This window comes from Polypterus senegalus, chromosome 6 (assembly GCF_016835505.1).
Source record: "Polypterus senegalus isolate Bchr_013 chromosome 6, ASM1683550v1, whole genome shotgun sequence".
Taxonomy (NCBI): domain Eukaryota; kingdom Metazoa; phylum Chordata; class Cladistia; order Polypteriformes; family Polypteridae; genus Polypterus; species Polypterus senegalus.
The window spans coordinates 94,204,172-94,223,017 of NC_053159.1; the positions used below are offsets into that span (position 1 = coordinate 94,204,172).

The following is an 18,846-nucleotide window of genomic DNA, read 5'->3' on the forward strand; positions in this document are numbered from 1 at the left end:
CCACCAACTGTGTAGAAAAAACATTTTGAGTTAAAACCAAGCTAGTGATAGCCATGAAGTTTACACTCACAGCTGATCATCTTTAAAATAGCCTGGATTCCAGAAACAGTGTAATCCATTTTTTAGATAATTTAAAGACTTGTGATCTTTGAACATTTAATCTGGGAATCCTGAATGTTCCAGTAGACAACTAGTGAGTTACATACAAAAATGAATATTTCAAGTTCAAAATTCAAACCACTACATTAAAATATCCAGCACTGGTGCTTCGTTGCTTATGGGGCATGATACATTTAAAGTTTATCTGTTAATACAACTACCCAGAAGTGTGACAGAAGTGAGAACTGAAACAAAAGAATGAGAAAAGAAATAGCATAAGGATAGGCAAGGGCGGCACGGTGGCACAGTGGTAGCGCTGCTGCCTCGCAGTTAGGAGACCTGGGTTCACTTCTCGGGTCCTCCCTGCGTGGAGTTTGCATGTTCTCCCCGTGTATGCGTGGGTTTCCTCCGGGTGCTCCGGTTTCCTCCCACAGTCCAGACATGCCGGTTAGGTGGATTGGCGATTCTAAATTGGCCCTAGTGTGTGCTTGGTGTGTGGGTGTGTTTGTGTGTGTCCTGCGGTGGGTTGGCACCCTGCCCAGGATTGGTTCCTGCCTTGTGCCCTGTGTTGGCTGGGATTGGCTCCAGCAGACCCCCGTGACCCTGTGTTTGGATTCAGCGGGTTGGAAAATGGATGGATGGATGGATAGGCAAGTTGAAATGGCAGATAATTGTGAAAGTGACATCAAAACCAAAGAAAATAACAGAACTGGACTGTCACCGTAAATATGGTACAAAAAAAAAGCAAAGAGAGACAACCAAGGGACAGTGATCGTCACCACAGGAGTAACATCCATTTTTAAGGAGAACTTGCAGCAGAGGAAACAGGATAGAAGACCAGAACAGGAATCACAAACATGGAGTAATGTGGAGGTTGAAATGTCTCATGAGATAAAAGAGACTAGAAGATGGTATTCTCCAGAGATTATGTCAGTGGCCTGGAAAGGTGTCTGATTCAGGTCATCAAAAATGAAGTTTTCCAAGGCATGACTTAGTGAAGAAGGAAGCAGCATTCCCATTTCACAAGCTCTTTTCAGGCTTGGGCATTGCTGGGCTAAACTCAGGGAACACGTTAATTTGATGGCTTTTAAAAAACAGACTTAGGATTTTCTGGGCTGTCTGGAGAATCATTTGTCAGTCAGCCTAATTGTTGGAAACCTTATTTTCTGGAGCCTCGGCTGTAATGAACTTTTGTTGTGAGAATGTACCCAGTGATATTTTACATATGATAAGGAAAGAAAAAAAATCACTTAGGCTTAACAATACAGCTGCCTTCAGCTCCAAAAACTCAATGGGATTTCCACCCACTGTGTTTGCTTTATTGTTATAAAAAAATATTTATTTAATTCCTCTCCTCTAGATCTGGTAATTTGGAAGCTCAGCATTCTAATGGCTGAATCTCATTGTTGTGGTTACCTACCATACCTCATTCATATCACACACAAGTATGCTAAACTCTTCTCGAAACTATGCTATACAGTATGAAATTCTCATGACTCAAGCTATCCTAATAGAAAATTCTTTATATCTCCAGAGAAGGGGGCCAAATCTGTCTTGCCAGCATCTTCACCTGAGGGAACCTTAGTGCCCGAAACCTTCACTTGCCTGGAAACTTCAGCGTGGCATCTCCTGGTGGACGACCTCTGATAAAAGGCCAGTTTATTAACACTTTTATGTGGGGAGATAACGGGGAAGAAGCAATTGACCCCAAGAGCTGCCTCCATCCACTGCCAATGGTCACATCATCTCAACATTTGGGTAAAGTATTGTGTTCATCAAAGAACAAAGAGCTGCACATTATTAGCTATGTGTGTTTACTATGTTTTATGTGTTTCCTCAGAAACATAAGAAATCTCAGGCAATGAAAAGCTATTCAGCCCATGCAAGACCACCTAATTTAATCTTGGTTGTATTTACTTTTAATATTGACAATGGCACTCTTTATGAAAAATGAGAGTGACTCACAGTGCAGCATTTTTGTAATCAAATCTGTTCACTATTTCAGATGGTCAATTTTTAATAAACTCTCGAATGGCTTAAGGCAGTCAGAACTTGACAGAGAAGTTCAAAGAAATGGACCATCAATATTCTCAACAATTTACATTCCTGTGCTCTCATTAAGAGATGCATGTCTTTTAGTGTAACCTAATTTCAGGTATTAGCTAAAAGCAACAAAAAAGAACGCATTTGGAATTAAAAGCTGCACTTTACCAAGGTTCTCTCCGTTTAGGATTGATGAACCATGATTGAACTACTTGTCTACTTAAAAAGAAAGACATCATATTGTAAATGTGAGGAGTTTTGAGCAGCCAAGTCAGGTGGTGGCCAAAGCAAACAGAACAAACTCCAGGGGGCGGCTGGTGCACTGACTCTGCACTGTTGGTTTGCCTGTTCACATTAGTTGATAGACTGATCTAGATATCTGTTTGAGATCAGGATAAAAGGAGTGCAACTTACACTATGAGTCCCAATAGTTGGAGAGATAGACATTTAAACCACTAGGGTGCCATTCAAATTCTTTAGACAGACTCAATAGGTGAGGCTCATTTATAAAGTGATATTTTTTACTCTTCAGTACTACAAATAATCACAATTTGATGTAAAACGTTTCTTTCTGGCTGCAATATATTCAGGCTAATTGAGAGAACTAGATTAGCATATTAGAATATGATAAGATAGATGAATGGAACACTGCTATGCTCCTGCCATCTCAGCATGCCACACATAAACACTTAAAATAATGAAGCACAAAAGAAAATAAGTGTTAAAGTGAGGGGCACTTTACTGAGCAAATAACCAAAACGAGCCCTGTGATTGGCTGATGTCCTATCCAGGGATGGATCCTTCCTTTAATCTGATTCTTCCAGGACGGGCTTTAATCTTCCAACACTATATGCAGGTTCAGAAATTGGCAGTATGGCTTCATCTGATGAACACTAAATGCCATTTAACTGCATTTACACTAATTAAATACAAGAGTATAATTTGTAAGAGACATGCAAACAATAATAGGACATGATACATAGTTCACTAATGATAGATAGATAGATTTGGACTGTGGGAGGAAACTGGAGCACCCAGGGAAAACCCACGCAGGCACAGGGAGAACATTTAAACTTCATAAATGGAGGACCAGGGAATTGACCCTGGGTTAACTAACAAAGTTAAAAGTGAAAAAATGTAGATGTCTGTGTAATCTGGCAGAACTAAAGCAGATTCTTCATTCCTTTCATTTTTAACCAGGGTACCAATGCCATTTCAAGCACTTTAATCTCTGACCAAAACCAATTAATTTTCAAGGGCTGCACATTAGTACGAGGACAAAGGTATGAATCTCAGTCCAGTCACTGTGTGTTCTCCTTGTTTACATGCAATTTCAAACAATTTCACATTTGACCAAAACAAATTCACTTTGGAGGGCAACAGAACAGCAACAAAAAGGCACGCATCTTGCCTCAGTCATTACCCCTATGGAGTTCTCTCCTTGTTTGCAATGGGATTTCTTCTTCCACACCTCAAAGACATGCACATTAGATGAGCAGATCCAGGTTGTCTCACTATGAGAGTGCGTGGGCTGTGTGAACAAGTGTCTAATTCAGGACTGGTTACTGTCTTGTGCATTGTGAAGATGGGATAGATTTCAGCACTGTGCTGGTGAATAAGTAGATCTAAAGATAGATGGATGGATGGATGGATGGATGGATGGATGGATAGATAGATAGATAGATAGATAGATAGATAGATAGATAGATAGATAGATAGAGTGCATTCAGAAACTATTCAGAGCCCTTCACATTTTGTTGGTATGTTGAACTCTTGTGCTAAAAATCTCTTAATTTTTTTTCTCCTCATCAAACAACACTCAATACCCTAAAATAACAAAGCAAAAACATAATTTTAGATATTCGGCAAATTCATTAAAAATAAAATATTGAACTGACGCAACTATTCAGAGCCTATGCTATGACACTTGAAATATGGCTCATGTGTATCCTATTCTTTTAATTATCATTGCGATGTTTCTACACCTTGTTTGGATCCACCAGTGGTCAATTCAATTGACTGGACATGACTAGGACACAAACACACCCATCTGTAGAAGGCCCCTCAGCTGACAACATGTATTGAAGCAAAAAGCTAAGCCATGAGTTCAAATTGCCTGACAAACTTACGTACAGGATTGTTTTGAGGCACAGATCTGGGTAAATCTACAGAAAAACAAAATCTGCAGCACTGAAGGTTCCCAAGAGCACAGTGACTTTCATAATTCTCAAATGAATGATATTTGCAACAACCACAACTCATCCTGGAGAAATTGTGGAAGAAGAGCCTTGGTAAGGGAGGTGACCAAGAACCCTACAACAGTCCATCAATCTGGACTTCATGACAGGGTGGCCAGGCTGAAGCCTCTTCTCAGTAAAAGTTACATGGAACCCTGATACACCTAAAGAACTCTAGTCTGATGAAACCAAGGCTGAACTGTTTGGCCTCAATTCTAAGTGTCTTATCTGGAGGAAACCAGGCATCACTTATCACCAGTGCAATACCATTTCAACATTGCGGCATGGTGGTGGCAGCATAATGCTGAGGGGGATCCCAGTAGCAGGGACTGGAAGACTGGTCAAATTTGAACACTGTTCCTGAGCACTCTGGATCTCAGACTGGGCTGAAGGTTAACCTTCCAACAGGACAATGACCCTGAGCATGAAGCAAAGGCAACACAGGAGTGGCTTAGGACCAACTTTGTGAAAGTTCTTGAGTGGCCAAGCCAAAGCCCAGACTTGAACCCAATCGAACATCTCTGGAGAGACTTTAAAATAGCTGTCCACCAAGAGTCTCAATCCGTCCTGACAGAGCTTGAGAGGATCTGCAGAGAAGAGTGGCAGAAAATCCCCAAATCTAGGTGTGCAAAGCTTGCTGCATCATACCCAAGATGACTCCAGGCTAGAATCGCCACCAGAGGTACTTTAACTAAGTTCTGAATAAAAGGTCTAAATACTTTTGTCAGTGTGATATTTCAGGGATTTTTTTTAACTAATTTAATAAATTTTCTAAAATCATATTTTTGCTTTGTCATTCTGGGGTATTGAGTGTTGCTTAATAAGGGAAAAAATGAAGTGATGTTAGCACAAAGCTGCAACATAACAGAGAGTGAGGAGAGTGAAGATTCTGAATACTTTCTGAATGTGCTGTAGATGGACAGACAGACAGAAAGAGTTAATCTGTACCTTTATTTGAACTCTCTGTGACTGATTACCACTTTTAAATTTTTCATTCAGTATTTGGATTACCATTCTCTACAGCTGTTAATTCCCATAGATCAAAACTGCTTTTTGAAAAAAATAAAAGCGATAGTACGTACAAATTTGAATAAACATCAGTTTCATTCTGCTCTACAGATTAAATGGAAATTGAGGTTAAGAAACAAAGTTCTGGTACAGAACAAGATGCAGAAATGTAAAAAAAACAGTGTGAAGGTCCATCAACTGCCCCTGTCTGCATGCCTCCAAGTTCTACTGGTGGTGACTGGTATTGAATGTGACATGTAATCATGGCTTAGTGACAGAGCTGACTAGATACCTAGACAATGACATGACAATGTGACACAGCTGCAGCTCACCAGTGTTAAAATAATATTTGTAGCCATAATGAAGCTTGTCTCAGTTTACTGCCTTTTGTGGTTTGAAGTACAAATATAAACTGAAAATAATTTAGTACACAATTTAGTGATAAGCAGTCTTTGGTTTTTGCATACATGCCAGGTGTGCTGATGTGGTGTCATTTGTATTGGAGCAGCTGCGTTTTTCTATCCTTTAAGTGAAGCAGATGGAAGCGTTGCCTTTGGGCTGATTAAATGTCAACAAAAAAAGGCACGGGCTTCTCACTTCTGCTTTTTATCTAATGTACAAAATCTTAGAGGTGGCCAATAGTCTGCTATTTCTCGGTAAAATTCAGTTCTTAAAGAAGATCGAGTCAACACGAAACATGTCAGTGATGGGGTACTCCAGACTCCAGAAGTCTTGGGCTGCAGTTTTCCGACACAGCCCAGCAGCGTGAAAGCTTCTGTCCTGATGGCGGTGACAGCCGGCGACACCAAGGTGTTTCAGAGTGGAAGGCGGACACAGCTTGTTGTGCCACGCCCCCGGCCACACCCCTCAGCGGGATGTTTTAGGCGCGGGGCGGGGCGGTGTGCCTCGGAGACGCGCTCACAGGGACCTCTTGACTGGTTCGTGGTGAGAGCTGTTCGCTGCCTTATTTCTCAATATTTCACTGCTGTGGACACAACTCAGTTAAAGCAACATGGTAAGTTGGATGTTTTTCTTTTTATAAGGAGTCAGCAAAAGGATATAAACATATTAATAGGTAGTATTTAAGCTAAACAATGCTAGTTAATGTAGTTAAAACGCCGCTGTATTTGACGTGGATAGACCCTCTGTTTAATAGACCACATCACACAGAACTCAGATTCGCAAAACGTGTTGCCTTGCTTTTATTTTGTATCATAATGATTTCGGCTGATGAACGGACCAGCTAAGAATTCCTAAAATCAGCCGTTGTATCTTGCTGTAACAAATGTTTCTTTCAGAATTAGGTGGGAACGAATTATGCTGACTGAATTTCCACGTAACTTCGCACTTCACATCAATGTCGAGTAATAGTTACTGCCAGCTTTTAACAAGAATGTTCACAGGTGAAGCGGCACACATGTGCCAACTTTAGGAGGGCGCATAGTCAGAGCCCATTGTCGTGGCAAAAGTGGCAGCCACCCTGGACGGAAAGCCAGACCAGTTGTTACCAAGGTTTCGTTCTTCAAGATTTGTTTTATTTTGCATTACAGTTTTTAATTTACTTTATACTACCATGTCAGGGAGTCTTAAAAATACACAACAGAAAAAAATAATGCGTAACTATTAAAAAGTGTGTATTTATATGTATATATAGTGGTTTTATAGTGTAAACATATGCAGCATTCTAAGGCATCTTATGGCCACATCAGTATATAATACATTGAATTTAATAGTCCCAGACTCCTGAGACTATGTAATATAAAAGTTAACATTTGGAAAGTTGATGGATGGGTGGGTATAAACTTTATGAATGCAGGTAGCAAAAAACTAGCAACAGGGACAAAGCAGGAACCCTCCCTGAACAGGATGACAGGCATATCTTTAAATGAAACTTACTCTTCTCTCTCCCCGTATCGTCCCCTCACAAATACTGGAAAGTGTGTTTGATTCCAGCCCTCCTCTGAATCAGTGTGTACTCCTGGTGTTGCTTGTTACACTACGTGTGAGTGAACCCTACAATGGGACTAGTGATTCTTCCAGGGTTGGTTTCCATCTTATTCCCAGTGGAGACATATAGACTTTGGGGCCCAGCAACCGAAAACTGGATTAAGCGTCTTCAGAAAAGGGTGTTACTCCAGTGTTTAGCAGTTCTTTACAGCCCCAGTTTGTAACCCCACACCAGAGATTTGTGCAGTTGACCCAGTTAGGTTGTTTGTGTTTGCTTGCACCCAAGACGTTCTTAGTGGTCAGCATTTGATTAAGCAGTTTTACACATAGGAGGATGGTTATGTGTAGAAATGCATTAATACAACAATGGAACTAGTGACAAATGTTTGCAGTATGTACTCTGTGTATCAAAGACAGGATACACACATATGAAGCAATTTAGTATATATGTGTGTGTCTGTGTATATTTGTGCATGTGTGTGCTACTGCTTATTCTGCAAGAAAATAATAAAATACACAAGCAGTCCAATCTGTTTAGTTAAAGAAAATAGAAAAATGAAAACTAAAATACTGAGCACTGTGACTATATGTAGGTTGACAACAGGGCTAAAGTGGGATCCTGTTACTGTGCTCGGGCACACACCACACATGTTCAAGTTGCGAACCCACTTTGACCATCACAGCGTCATTGAACAATAAATGTATTTAAATAAATACTGTCCAGTATCTGAGAGCTTTATTTTAGTAAAAACTGATAGTCAGGCTTTCCATGAAAGCAAATTTCAATTTGGCACAAAGGGATGTACAAAATTTTATAGACTAATGCACATAGCAGAGTACCGTAAAACAACAACTGATTGTTTCTCTGCTGCTTGTAGTTGAATGTACCTCCCACTTTACAGATACATTAAACTTTACACTGTGTGCTTTTTTGCACATCTGAGAATGTAGCATAGTAGGATGAATGTAAAGGGGTCCCACAAAGATACACGTAGAATGCACAACTAGTTTTTCAGTAATGTGAACACTTAGACATGAGCTGCGGTAATCCCTTGGCTGTGGGGTGAAGCAGGTGTGGATTGGATGGAGCTTTTTCTTTTTTTCTCTATTCATGTCTGTCCTCCGCCACTACTGTTGGATCAATGTTTTTAGAATTTCAGCATTCTCAGCCAATCTGATTGCCAATTTTTGAACTGATTTAGATATTCTTACATGTTTAGCAGCAGTTGTCAGTGCTGAAGGAAAAAAAAGGGAAGGTCAGACTGTCTGCAGTGTTCTTGTAGACATGTGAATGACACCAGTAGACTTGTAAATGTTAACCAGAGACCTTTATATTATAATCAAGCTGAAGGTGAAATTGTTGCACTTGTGCATGACACGTCTGCAATCTGTACTTTGTAAGAGTATTATCAGTGTCGCTCCTGAAGGCGCGGTCAGACTTCCTGCCTCTGCTGTGTGTGTAGGTCATCCGTGTGCCATTCAGTGGGTAATGAATGACATGTAAAAAAGGCCCTCAAGCTCACTCTGTTTCATAAAAGTCCTGCTGATCATAGCTCTGAAAGAACAATTATATCTGTGCACAATTTGTATTGTGTGAACACCTAGTCTTCTGTGCTTAAGCACTAAAATTGGCTGTCATGCTGTCACTGAACGGTGCTTCTATAAGACTGAACAGTTTGGTTTCTACCACACTTGATATTTTGCTACACATACTGTACATTTGCTTGCTTTCAGTTCTGTTGGTTCTGCCGCTGTAGCAGGCAGGGAATTAGCAAAAAGAGAAGCCGTCCTTCCTGTTTTCACATAAATAGAAGCAGATTGCATTCAGTCATTTAACATACACAAATAAGAGCTCACGTGGCATTTTTGCCCTGTTGCACTCCATCAATAATTCATTAGCTGAGAAATTCGGTTTGCCGCTGGGCAGTATTTACAACACTTCGTGCAGAGCTTGTCACAGTGAGACATGTAAGGATGGGCAAGCACATTTTTGCATTTTTAACCACGTCTTCATTTTATAGACTCTCTGGCTTGCCTGCAACTGCGACACACCCAGACTTAACCTATTTAGGAGGAGGCCCTGTGTACACTGAATGCTTGCTTTTCCCATATGGCACTGCAGGAGATGCTCCCATAGTGACTCTTCACTCAGAAAAATTTGCGAAATGGAGGCTTCTGTCTTTTGAGTACCTAATGTTTACCCACATATAGTATATTTATTTTGCATTAAAGGGCAGGATTGCCCTGATCAAACTTGTTTTCTAGGATGCAAAGTCCACAATATGGGAAGCAGGGATGTATATTAGCACTACCGCAGACACCTTAAGTGCAATCAGGTGACAATATTACTATTGAATATGGAGATACTACAAAAATAAGGATGGTGGTTGCTGCCTCCTGGGCGGTGATTGGGAGCAGCTTCCAATTTCTTTTAAGAAAGCGAGATGATCCCAAGCTGTATCACATTTATAACTAGTGGTACAAAGTGTGGTTTCCTGGAATGCTATATTTCAGAATTGAGATCTTTATAGACATTGGACAATTAAAACAGTCCTTTAATTATAAAGTACATCTGATTCTGTAGCCTGCCATGGAAGCTGCAGCTTGAGAACATCAAGTATGAGGACAGCTGGCAACCTGCAAGGTCACCGCTGGAGTGGTGCCAGTCAGGCTGCTGTGTGTGTGCAGAGATAGCCCTGGCTGTGAATGTCGCCACAGGGCTGCAGTTTGCCAATACTGAGGCTTGGTCTGGGCAAAGAGCACTAAAGCAGCGGACAAGATGTGTGTTTGCACTCTAGCTTGTACACATGAAAGATCTCAGTAAGGTGCAAGGTCCACAGAATATGTGTTACATTAACTGTCCATAAAGAAACCAATCTCATGCACTTCCATTCCAGCATTAGTTGTGCAGTAACAGCTGGACTTCTGGTGCAGTTTTGGACAGAACAATGGTGATTGTGCCACAGCCTTGCAGCTCCGGCAACACAGGCTTTACACGTGTGGAGTTTGGACGACTGGTCCGTGTCACGGTTCGTTTTTTAGATGTACTCTAGTGCCCTACCACATCCCAAAGTTGACTGGCATCACAAATTCAATCACTGCAGTGGCCTGGCACTAGGGCTACTTCCTGCATTGTTTCCCCTGTTTCATGAAAGGCTCTTCCATATCTGTTTTTTGGTTCACAAAATGGAAGGATAGCCAAAATGTGCTTTTTGCTACTTTGGAACTTTAAAAGGCATCTGCAGTACTAGTGACTGTGTAAACAAATTATAATTCCTGAAAGCTTTGTTTATTCACAAAACCAATAAAATGATTCTTTTTATGTGTAAAACATATCACCGTACAAGTATATTTGAAGAGTATGAAACATTTTCACACACACACGTTCAATTAGTTCACGTTTTATATATGTACACCACATACATAAACATGTGAATAGAACATAACATAATCTAAGTCAGGGTTACAAAGAGCTGTGGCCTATTCTGATATCGCTGGACACAAGGCATGTAAATGGCTTGACCATTGTGGGGCCTACTCATGCATATAGTGGTCAATTCTCAGTTTACCAAACCTGCATGTCTATGAGGACGTGGGAGAAGAATCAAAGGAAACCCCTGCAGACACAGCGTGACATATTAGGCCTATGGAAAACTGAATGTGAGCGCATGCTCTAAATGGTCTGTCTAAGATCGGTTCCTGCTTTGCATGAGATGTTGTCATCAGCATCGTAGTGCATATAGTAAGTTAAAAAATGAAAGGATGGATAGGCTTACATACCTTACCATCTTTACTGGCAATCTGTGTAAAGATATTTCAGTACCAATAAGGTTTTTGTCTGAAGAATACAACGTACACCATCCGCCGTGACAAGGAAAAATTATTTGATTAGTCTATTAAACATACCTGTTGGGTCAGAATAAACACACATTCTTAAGGTGGATACCAGACAAAATCAAAATAAACCAAATTTTGTATAGAATGGGTGTTCATTTACAAATCATTATTTGTTAGTATACTGTATATGTGCAGGACAGTGCTTCCAAATATAAGGTCCTCACCTCTCCCTCATTCCCAGTAACCGAGGATGTGAGAGCGTCAAGGACGGCGACACCATCTTTGCTCTCAATACTTTTTAATTTATGACTCCACTCTTATGACCATCGCAATGTTGTTAAGACCTGCAGAACTGAGCCTGTGCATGTGACATGTGTCTTTTAATGATTTCAACATGGAACAACCCTTGCCTTCAATTAAGGTGCACTGAGCTTTATTTTTGAGGACCTGAACAGACAGTGACACCTGCTTACTCACTCTCACATGTGGCCTCACAAAAATAGGATTGCAAGTCCCTACCCAAACTAGGCAATAAGCTCCAGTAACTTGAGCTCCAATGCTCGATGGTCCATTTCTTAAAAATAGAAGAGTGACCCTTTGCCTTCAGTGAGGAAATCTGACAGGCAGGGCCAGGTTTGACACCCTTTCTTTTCGGCCTCTTTCGCCTTTGATACGGCAGCTGCTAAAACTGGCTGTCCTGTTGGTGGGGTCCAGCTGAATTTTTCTTCCCGGGAGGGTTGGAGGTTTCACATTTGGGAATGGCTAGAATACAACGGGCAGCTTGTTAGTGCAGCAGTTAGTATTATTGCTCAAGGGACCCGAGCACAAACTCCTGCCTGTTTACTATATAGGAGAGATATACAGTTTCTGTAGAGTTTGTTCAGCTTCCTCTCTTTTCAAGGATTCGCATGCTAGGTTGCTTGGTATGTGGAGTGCGTCATTGTGCCTTGCAATGGGGTAGTGTCCCATCTAAGATTGGCTCCTGCCTTGTTTCTAGTGTTGCAGTTTTAGAAAGTGGATTGAGGGACTGGAATTCCAGTTATTAGTATTGCTGCCTCACCATTTCAGGGGGCCTGTTGCATGTGTTTTTTTCTGGGTACTCCAATTTCCTTCCACATTGCAATGATATACACTTATCTCTAAGTGATTACTCTAAATTTGCTTAGGGTGTGAGCAGCTGAAGCCGGTAATGGGCTGGCACATCCTTTTTTCCTGTTTTGCACACGATCGTGCCAGCACACACCTTGGCTGTCCTCCACACAATAAAGGAACGACCTGGAATGTAAAATGAATAAACGGGTTGTGCAGGTTACTGAGAATAAAAGAAAAGATTCTGGAGACAAGTAAAATTGTGTGTTGAAAGTGCCACCTGTTTAAAGTACAAATATAAACCATACTAAGATAACTTCTTTTACTTGTTAAGAAAATATTGGCAGAAATGTCTCTTACATTTGCAGACATTGATGCATTAGTTTTTAGGTGAATGATCACGCTTCATGTTGGAGTAGTAAAAAACAACACGCCAAAGATTTCAGATATTTAACGTATTAACTGAGAAACTATTATTTGGAAATAAACTTGCTTTCAGAGTTGCTTTTATTCAAGTTGTCAATTATGTCAAATACATGAACTAGGGTGCCAAATTAGTGAACACACTTCATTTTAATATCTCTCAAAAGTGCTTCTCTGCTGCATATATTCTCATTTGTCTTTCTCTTTTGACGTAGCGTGAGTGTATCTCCATTCATGTTGGCCAAGCTGGAGTCCAGATGGGCAATGCCTGCTGGGAGCTGTACTGTCTGGAGCATGGGATCCAGCCTGATGGGCAGATGCCAAGTGACAAAACCGTTGGTGGCGGAGATGACTCTTTTACTACCTTCTTCAGTGAGACAGGAGCTGGGAAACATGTGCCAAGAGCTGTGTTTGTGGACCTGGAGCCCACCGTGATTGGTATGTACAGAATCTGGCCAACATTCTTTCTTCAAAGCCACTTGAACTCACCAAAACAGTGCACCATTGAGTAATCTATTGAGTAATCCCCGGTTTACATTTAGTCACAATAGAAGTATTGGTCTCAGTGGCCTTTAACAAGGAGTTACACTAGAGGATGTTATTAATATTAGAGATTTGTGGGTGGCAAGAGCTGCTGCCTTACAACTCCAGTAATATATTGCTGGTCTTTCAAATAATCCCTTATTCCAAAAACACATTAGATAACATTGGCTTCTGTAAACTGGCCGGACACAAGTGAATATACCCATCTGGTAAACTGGCACCTCATCTAAATTTTGTTGTTGACATGACCCTTGTCCTGCCAAGACAGCCTCAGGCTCTTCCTGTGCCAGAAAATGAATGGAAAGGTGAAATTCTGAAGATTGGCTCTGCCAGTGTTGCTGGTGAGATGCCACAGAATGTTGGTTAGAGATACAATATATAATCCTATTATTATAATACGTCATGTTTTTTAAAACAGAGCTGGTGAGTTTTATATAGCACAGCACATGGGTTGTAAACTGTTGTTTTAGCAAAACGGAAAAACAGACTGAATTTGCTAGCAATGTCTGTTCAGGCCAGTGCTTTGAATTCAACTCCAGTTTAATACTCTTTACGATAATCACATCCATCTTTTTGCAGATGAGGTCCGCACAGGAACCTACCGCCAGTTGTTTCACCCTGAGCAGCTTATAAATGGCAAAGAAGATGCAGCAAATAACTATGCCCGTGGGCACTACACCATTGGCAAGGAAATCATTGACCCAGTGCTGGACAGGATCCGCAAACTGGTGAGCATTTTCTTTCTCTCCTGTTTGTCTTTGTTAATCCCCATTTTTTTCCATGGTAGACCTGGAACCTAATGTACAGTTATTTCAAACAACAGTGGTCTTTAGGTTGCACATCAAAGTGCATTAGGTCAAAAACTGCCTTTTGTTCTACAAATGCACTTATTTATGGCACATAAGATAGGAATCTAGTTTTTACACAAAAATGGCAACACTTGGGTTTATTTTTTGTTGGTTACAATGCAAGATGTATATAACTTTTAAAATGTTTGTTCGTAATTCCAATTAGTTGATGATGATTTGCAGTTTATGAAACAAAGCACAAATGTGCAGCAAATTCTGAAAGCTATGTACACTATCTCTCCAAACGGGGCCTTCATTTGTACTTTGTAAATATAGCACAGTTAATCAATAAATGATTCATACGTATATGTAGAAAGCACTTTCTAATTTGGGTGGCACAATGGTGCTGTGGTTAGTGTCACTGCCTAACAACTTCGGTGTCCTGGATTTGCATCGTAGCCTGGCCACTGTCTGTGTTTAGTTTGTGAATGCTCACCATGTCTTCATGGAGTTTTCTCCAGATATGCTGGTTTTCCTCCCACATTTTAAAGACATGCATGTTACTGTAAGGGAAGTGGCAACTCTAAATTGGCCCAGTGTGAGTGAGACTGGCTGTTTGTGTAAGCGTGCTGCCCAGGGATGCACTGGGTACTCTCCAGGGGTGGATCATACCTTTCACCTAGAACCTGAAATGGATTAAGAGGGTTGGTAGTAATTGTATATATTAAAGTTCTAGATGTTAAAAAAAATGAACAAAGAATGATTTATATTTACTTTTATTCAACTTGAATACGTTTATGCATCAATGTTAAATCAACCCTTAAAAGAGGCAAGATGAGTATTACTTGAAGTCCCAACCACATTAGAACCTTCAACATTGCACTTGTGTTAAGGAATATGTTGAGAAACATTTATTTGAACTCATGGAGAGCCTGCCTGGGCAACTCCACAAGAATGTTGAATAGGGATGTGGACATGATGGGTAATTAAGTAAAGCATCACTCTTAATATCAAGCTGAGCTTTTTAACGAGTTCAAAAAATCTTAATGTGTAGTGCACTTCCTCTTTGGACATGTATAGTCTAAACTCATTTTGTCATAGACGAACGTGGCTTTGATTATAAGTTCAGTTAGAAAACATCACACAGTGACCTCAGGAGTAAAGTGGCTTTCTCCCGTTGCAACATACCAGCATGCCATGTGGTGACAGATTTCAGTTAAGGCATCTCATTAGGAACTGCTGACATCTCTAAGAATAAGTTGGGTAATAGTCTCATAATAAACAAGGTTCTTCCAAGCATGAATTGGTCTATTTTTTGATATTTTGTTGGTGGTAATCACAGTTTGTTTGTTTCTTTCAGGCTGACCAGTGCACAGGTCTTCAAGGTTTCTTGGTTTTCCACAGTTTTGGAGGTGGCACTGGCTCTGGCTTCACCTCCTTGTTGATGGAACGTCTTTCTGTTGACTTTGGTAAGAAGTCAAAGCTGGAGTTCTCCATCTATCCTGCTCCTCAGGTCTCCACAGCTGTTGTTGAACCCTATAACTCTATTTTGACCACTCACACAACCCTGGAGCATTCCGACTGTGCATTTATGGTGGACAATGAAGCCATATATGACATCTGCCGCAGGAACCTGGACATTGAGCGCCCTACCTACACAAACCTGAACCGTCTAATCAGCCAAATTGTCTCCTCCATTACAGCCTCCCTCCGTTTTGATGGTGCCCTCAATGTTGACCTCACAGAGTTCCAGACCAATCTGGTGCCTTATCCCCGTATTCACTTCCCTCTGGCCACCTACGCTCCAGTCATCTCTGCTGAGAAAGCCTACCATGAGCAGCTCTCTGTGGCTGAGATCACAAATTCCTGCTTTGAGCCAGCCAACCAGATGGTAAAATGTGACCCACGCCATGGTAAGTACATGGCCTGCTGCCTGCTGTATCGTGGTGATGTGGTGCCCAAAGATGTCAATGTGGCCATTGCTGCTATCAAGACCAAAAGGAGCATCCAGTTTGTAGACTGGTGTCCCACAGGCTTTAAGGTTGGTATCAACTACCAGCCCCCTACAGTAGTCCCTGGTGGTGACCTGGCAAAGGTACAGAGGGCAGTGTGTATGTTGAGTAACACTACTGCCATTGCAGAGGCCTGGGCCCGTCTGGATCACAAGTTTGATCTCATGTACGCCAAGAGAGCCTTCGTTCACTGGTACGTTGGAGAGGGAATGGAGGAAGGAGAGTTCTCAGAAGCTCGTGAAGACATGGCTGCTTTGGAGAAGGACTACGAAGAAGTTGGCATTGACTCCTTTGAGGGAGAGGAAGAAGGAGAAGAATTTTAAGATATCATTAAGAAATACACTGCCAGCATCTCTGCCAAGTTTCAAAACTGGTCAATGTTCTTATTCCAACTTTCACCATGAATTCCATTGTACAGTAAATGGAAATACTGCCCATTTCTGATTATGTCTCTAATTCAAATGTCCTAACTCTTAGCCAGATACAAGACTAGAAATGGCCCACAACTGATGCGTGAAAGTGTCCAGACGTCCACACAGATACAGTGACATTTAATTGTCCTGCTGTTTAATGACTTACAAGCATTGAGACAGTCATATTTCATTGAGAGTGACAAGATGACAGCAAGTTTTAACTGGCCACTTAAGCATCGTTTAGTTTTCAGAGGCAATACCTTTTAATTGAAGCATCGGAGATTAATAAAGCAGCAAACCTTTGAGCAAAGTGTACACATAACTATCATGTAATAACAGCAAACACAATCTGGTCTCACAAAAAAGTACGAGGATCCCACCAGCCTCCTCTCAGAGACAGCAGGTTAAAGCATTAAATAAAGAAATAATAACCGTCTCATTAAACAGGGTCCCTCTATTTATTGGTACTCTAAACCGTTAAGTGTGCAATACTACTGAAAATTACAATGGAAAATGTATCTGGTATTTACTGTAAATGTGGCACCTCATGGATACCCACCATTTTCACTCTAACCTGGTTAAAATAAGGCCAGAAGCCACTTTTTTCTCCATGTGTACGCTATTGTGGATCTGGCCACTGTATTCTAAACATGCAAAAATGGGAGATAACCTCAATGACAGCGTATTCGTCTATAAAGCTGCTGTCAAGCTTGACTCGGGTGAAGCAGAGGAGTGTTTCCCTTTTCTCGCCTATAGCTTGTGGCCAGCGTGCAGATAGGATTTTGTTCCCCCTTTGCACCCTGTCTTTACTGGTTGTAACCACAAACCTTTTTAAGCTGCCTTTTAACAAACTGAGCAGTAGGAGCCTGGGGTATTTTAACGGGATGGTGTAGAAACGTTTCACAGGCAGTCCTTCTCCTAGATGGATGGAGGCTGTGGTGGGTTTGGTTTCTGTTCTTGTTGACCCAATTACTGATGGAGTTTTGAAGGAAGGGTTTACAGGTTGTGCGTCAGATGAAATTCTGTTTCATTTACTGTTTCCCTTCAAAGTGCAATTTCATTATTAATATTAACACTTTCATTATTATCATGAAATGCAGGTACAAATACCATAATTGTACTTGGAGATTAGTGCAGGTACGCACGCAAAGTTACCAGGCTAAAATGTACAGCTTTCGAGATACCGGTGACTTATCTGTTACACTTCAAACCAGAGCAGAGTGACCTTCAGTCAAGTACAGCAGGTTTATGCTGTGCAGCTGAACACCTAAAGTGACGAGTGTTACAATCACAGTGGACTGATCTGAGGTTACAAGCCACGTGCATTTCTATTTCGTTTCCTCCCAACTCTTCAGCGTTTTTCGGAGGAAGCATGATATTTTTTGCAGGTGATTAAACTGCCTTCTCCTACGAGTCTCTACCTCTACAGTACAGTGTCTTTGACTTCAGTATGTGTCCATTATCTCCCTTTTCTATGGTGGTAAGGCTTTTTGGTATTTATTCTTCTTGTCACTTCTAGGATAACTTATATCAGTGGAAGAAATGTTAAATTCTGGATTTTTTTAATCAGGTTTATGTAAAAATAAGCTATTTTCAGGTAATGCAGGAAGCACTATGTTATACTTTGTAAATGTAGTGGTACCTGTAGAAGCCACTGGCCAAAGCCCCTATTTTTACAAATAAATGTACTAAACCCAACTCAGTGACAGTCTCAGTGTTTGTTTAGGGGTCAGGCTACTCTAACACAGAGAAGGCTCATGACAAGAAGAGTTGTGTAACCTCAAACTGAAAGCTTCCTACATATCTCTTGATATCCATTAATGAATGTTACTCAACAGACACGGACACAGAAAGTGCGGCAGTTCAGAAACGAGGCCCATTTGGTTGATGGGATTTTCCAAGCAGTCTGTCAGAAGAAGGCATCTGTCCATTCATTGAGTTTTTTTTTACACTTGTCCTTACCTCAGCAGGAGCAGAGACTTTACTGGAAGCACCAAGTGCAAGGCAAGTACCAGACACACCTCAGCCCTCCTGACTTAGAGAGGACATTTAACTTTATGCAAGTGTGTTTGAACCAAGGAAGAAGACAAATGTCCTCTGGAGGAAACACAAACACACAGGAAATAGGCAGACATCACACCAAGGAGAGCTCAGCCGGCATTGGGTCACCATAACACCATTCATTTAAACACGAGTGAGGATCATTCGAGGAATTAAATTTGACTTCTTCTATTCACTAAGTTGTTCTTGAAATAGCGATTTAGGATCATAAATATGACCATTAAAAAAACAAACAGACCTGAGAGTAAGAGTGAAACGTTTGCTTAAGGATACGATAGGCCCTCTCTCATCACCATTAACACTGACATTATGTTCATACAACTAACATTTTTGGACAGTTCCCCAT

General features: G+C 41.0%; 1 protein-coding gene across 1 annotated transcript; it reads left to right on the forward strand.

The window, feature by feature from the left end:
• Positions 1-6,287: 6,287 nt before the first annotated feature.
• LOC120531274 (tubulin alpha chain) lies at positions 6,288-18,141 on the forward strand. Its single transcript, XM_039756532.1, has 4 exons — positions 6,288-6,402; positions 12,899-13,121; positions 13,806-13,954; positions 15,375-18,141. Exons 1-4 carry the CDS (start codon positions 6,400-6,402, stop codon positions 16,347-16,349), a joined length of 1,350 nt encoding a protein of 449 aa, XP_039612466.1. The 5' UTR covers positions 6,288-6,399; the 3' UTR covers positions 16,350-18,141.
• The last annotated feature ends 705 nt before the right edge of the window (positions 18,142-18,846 follow it).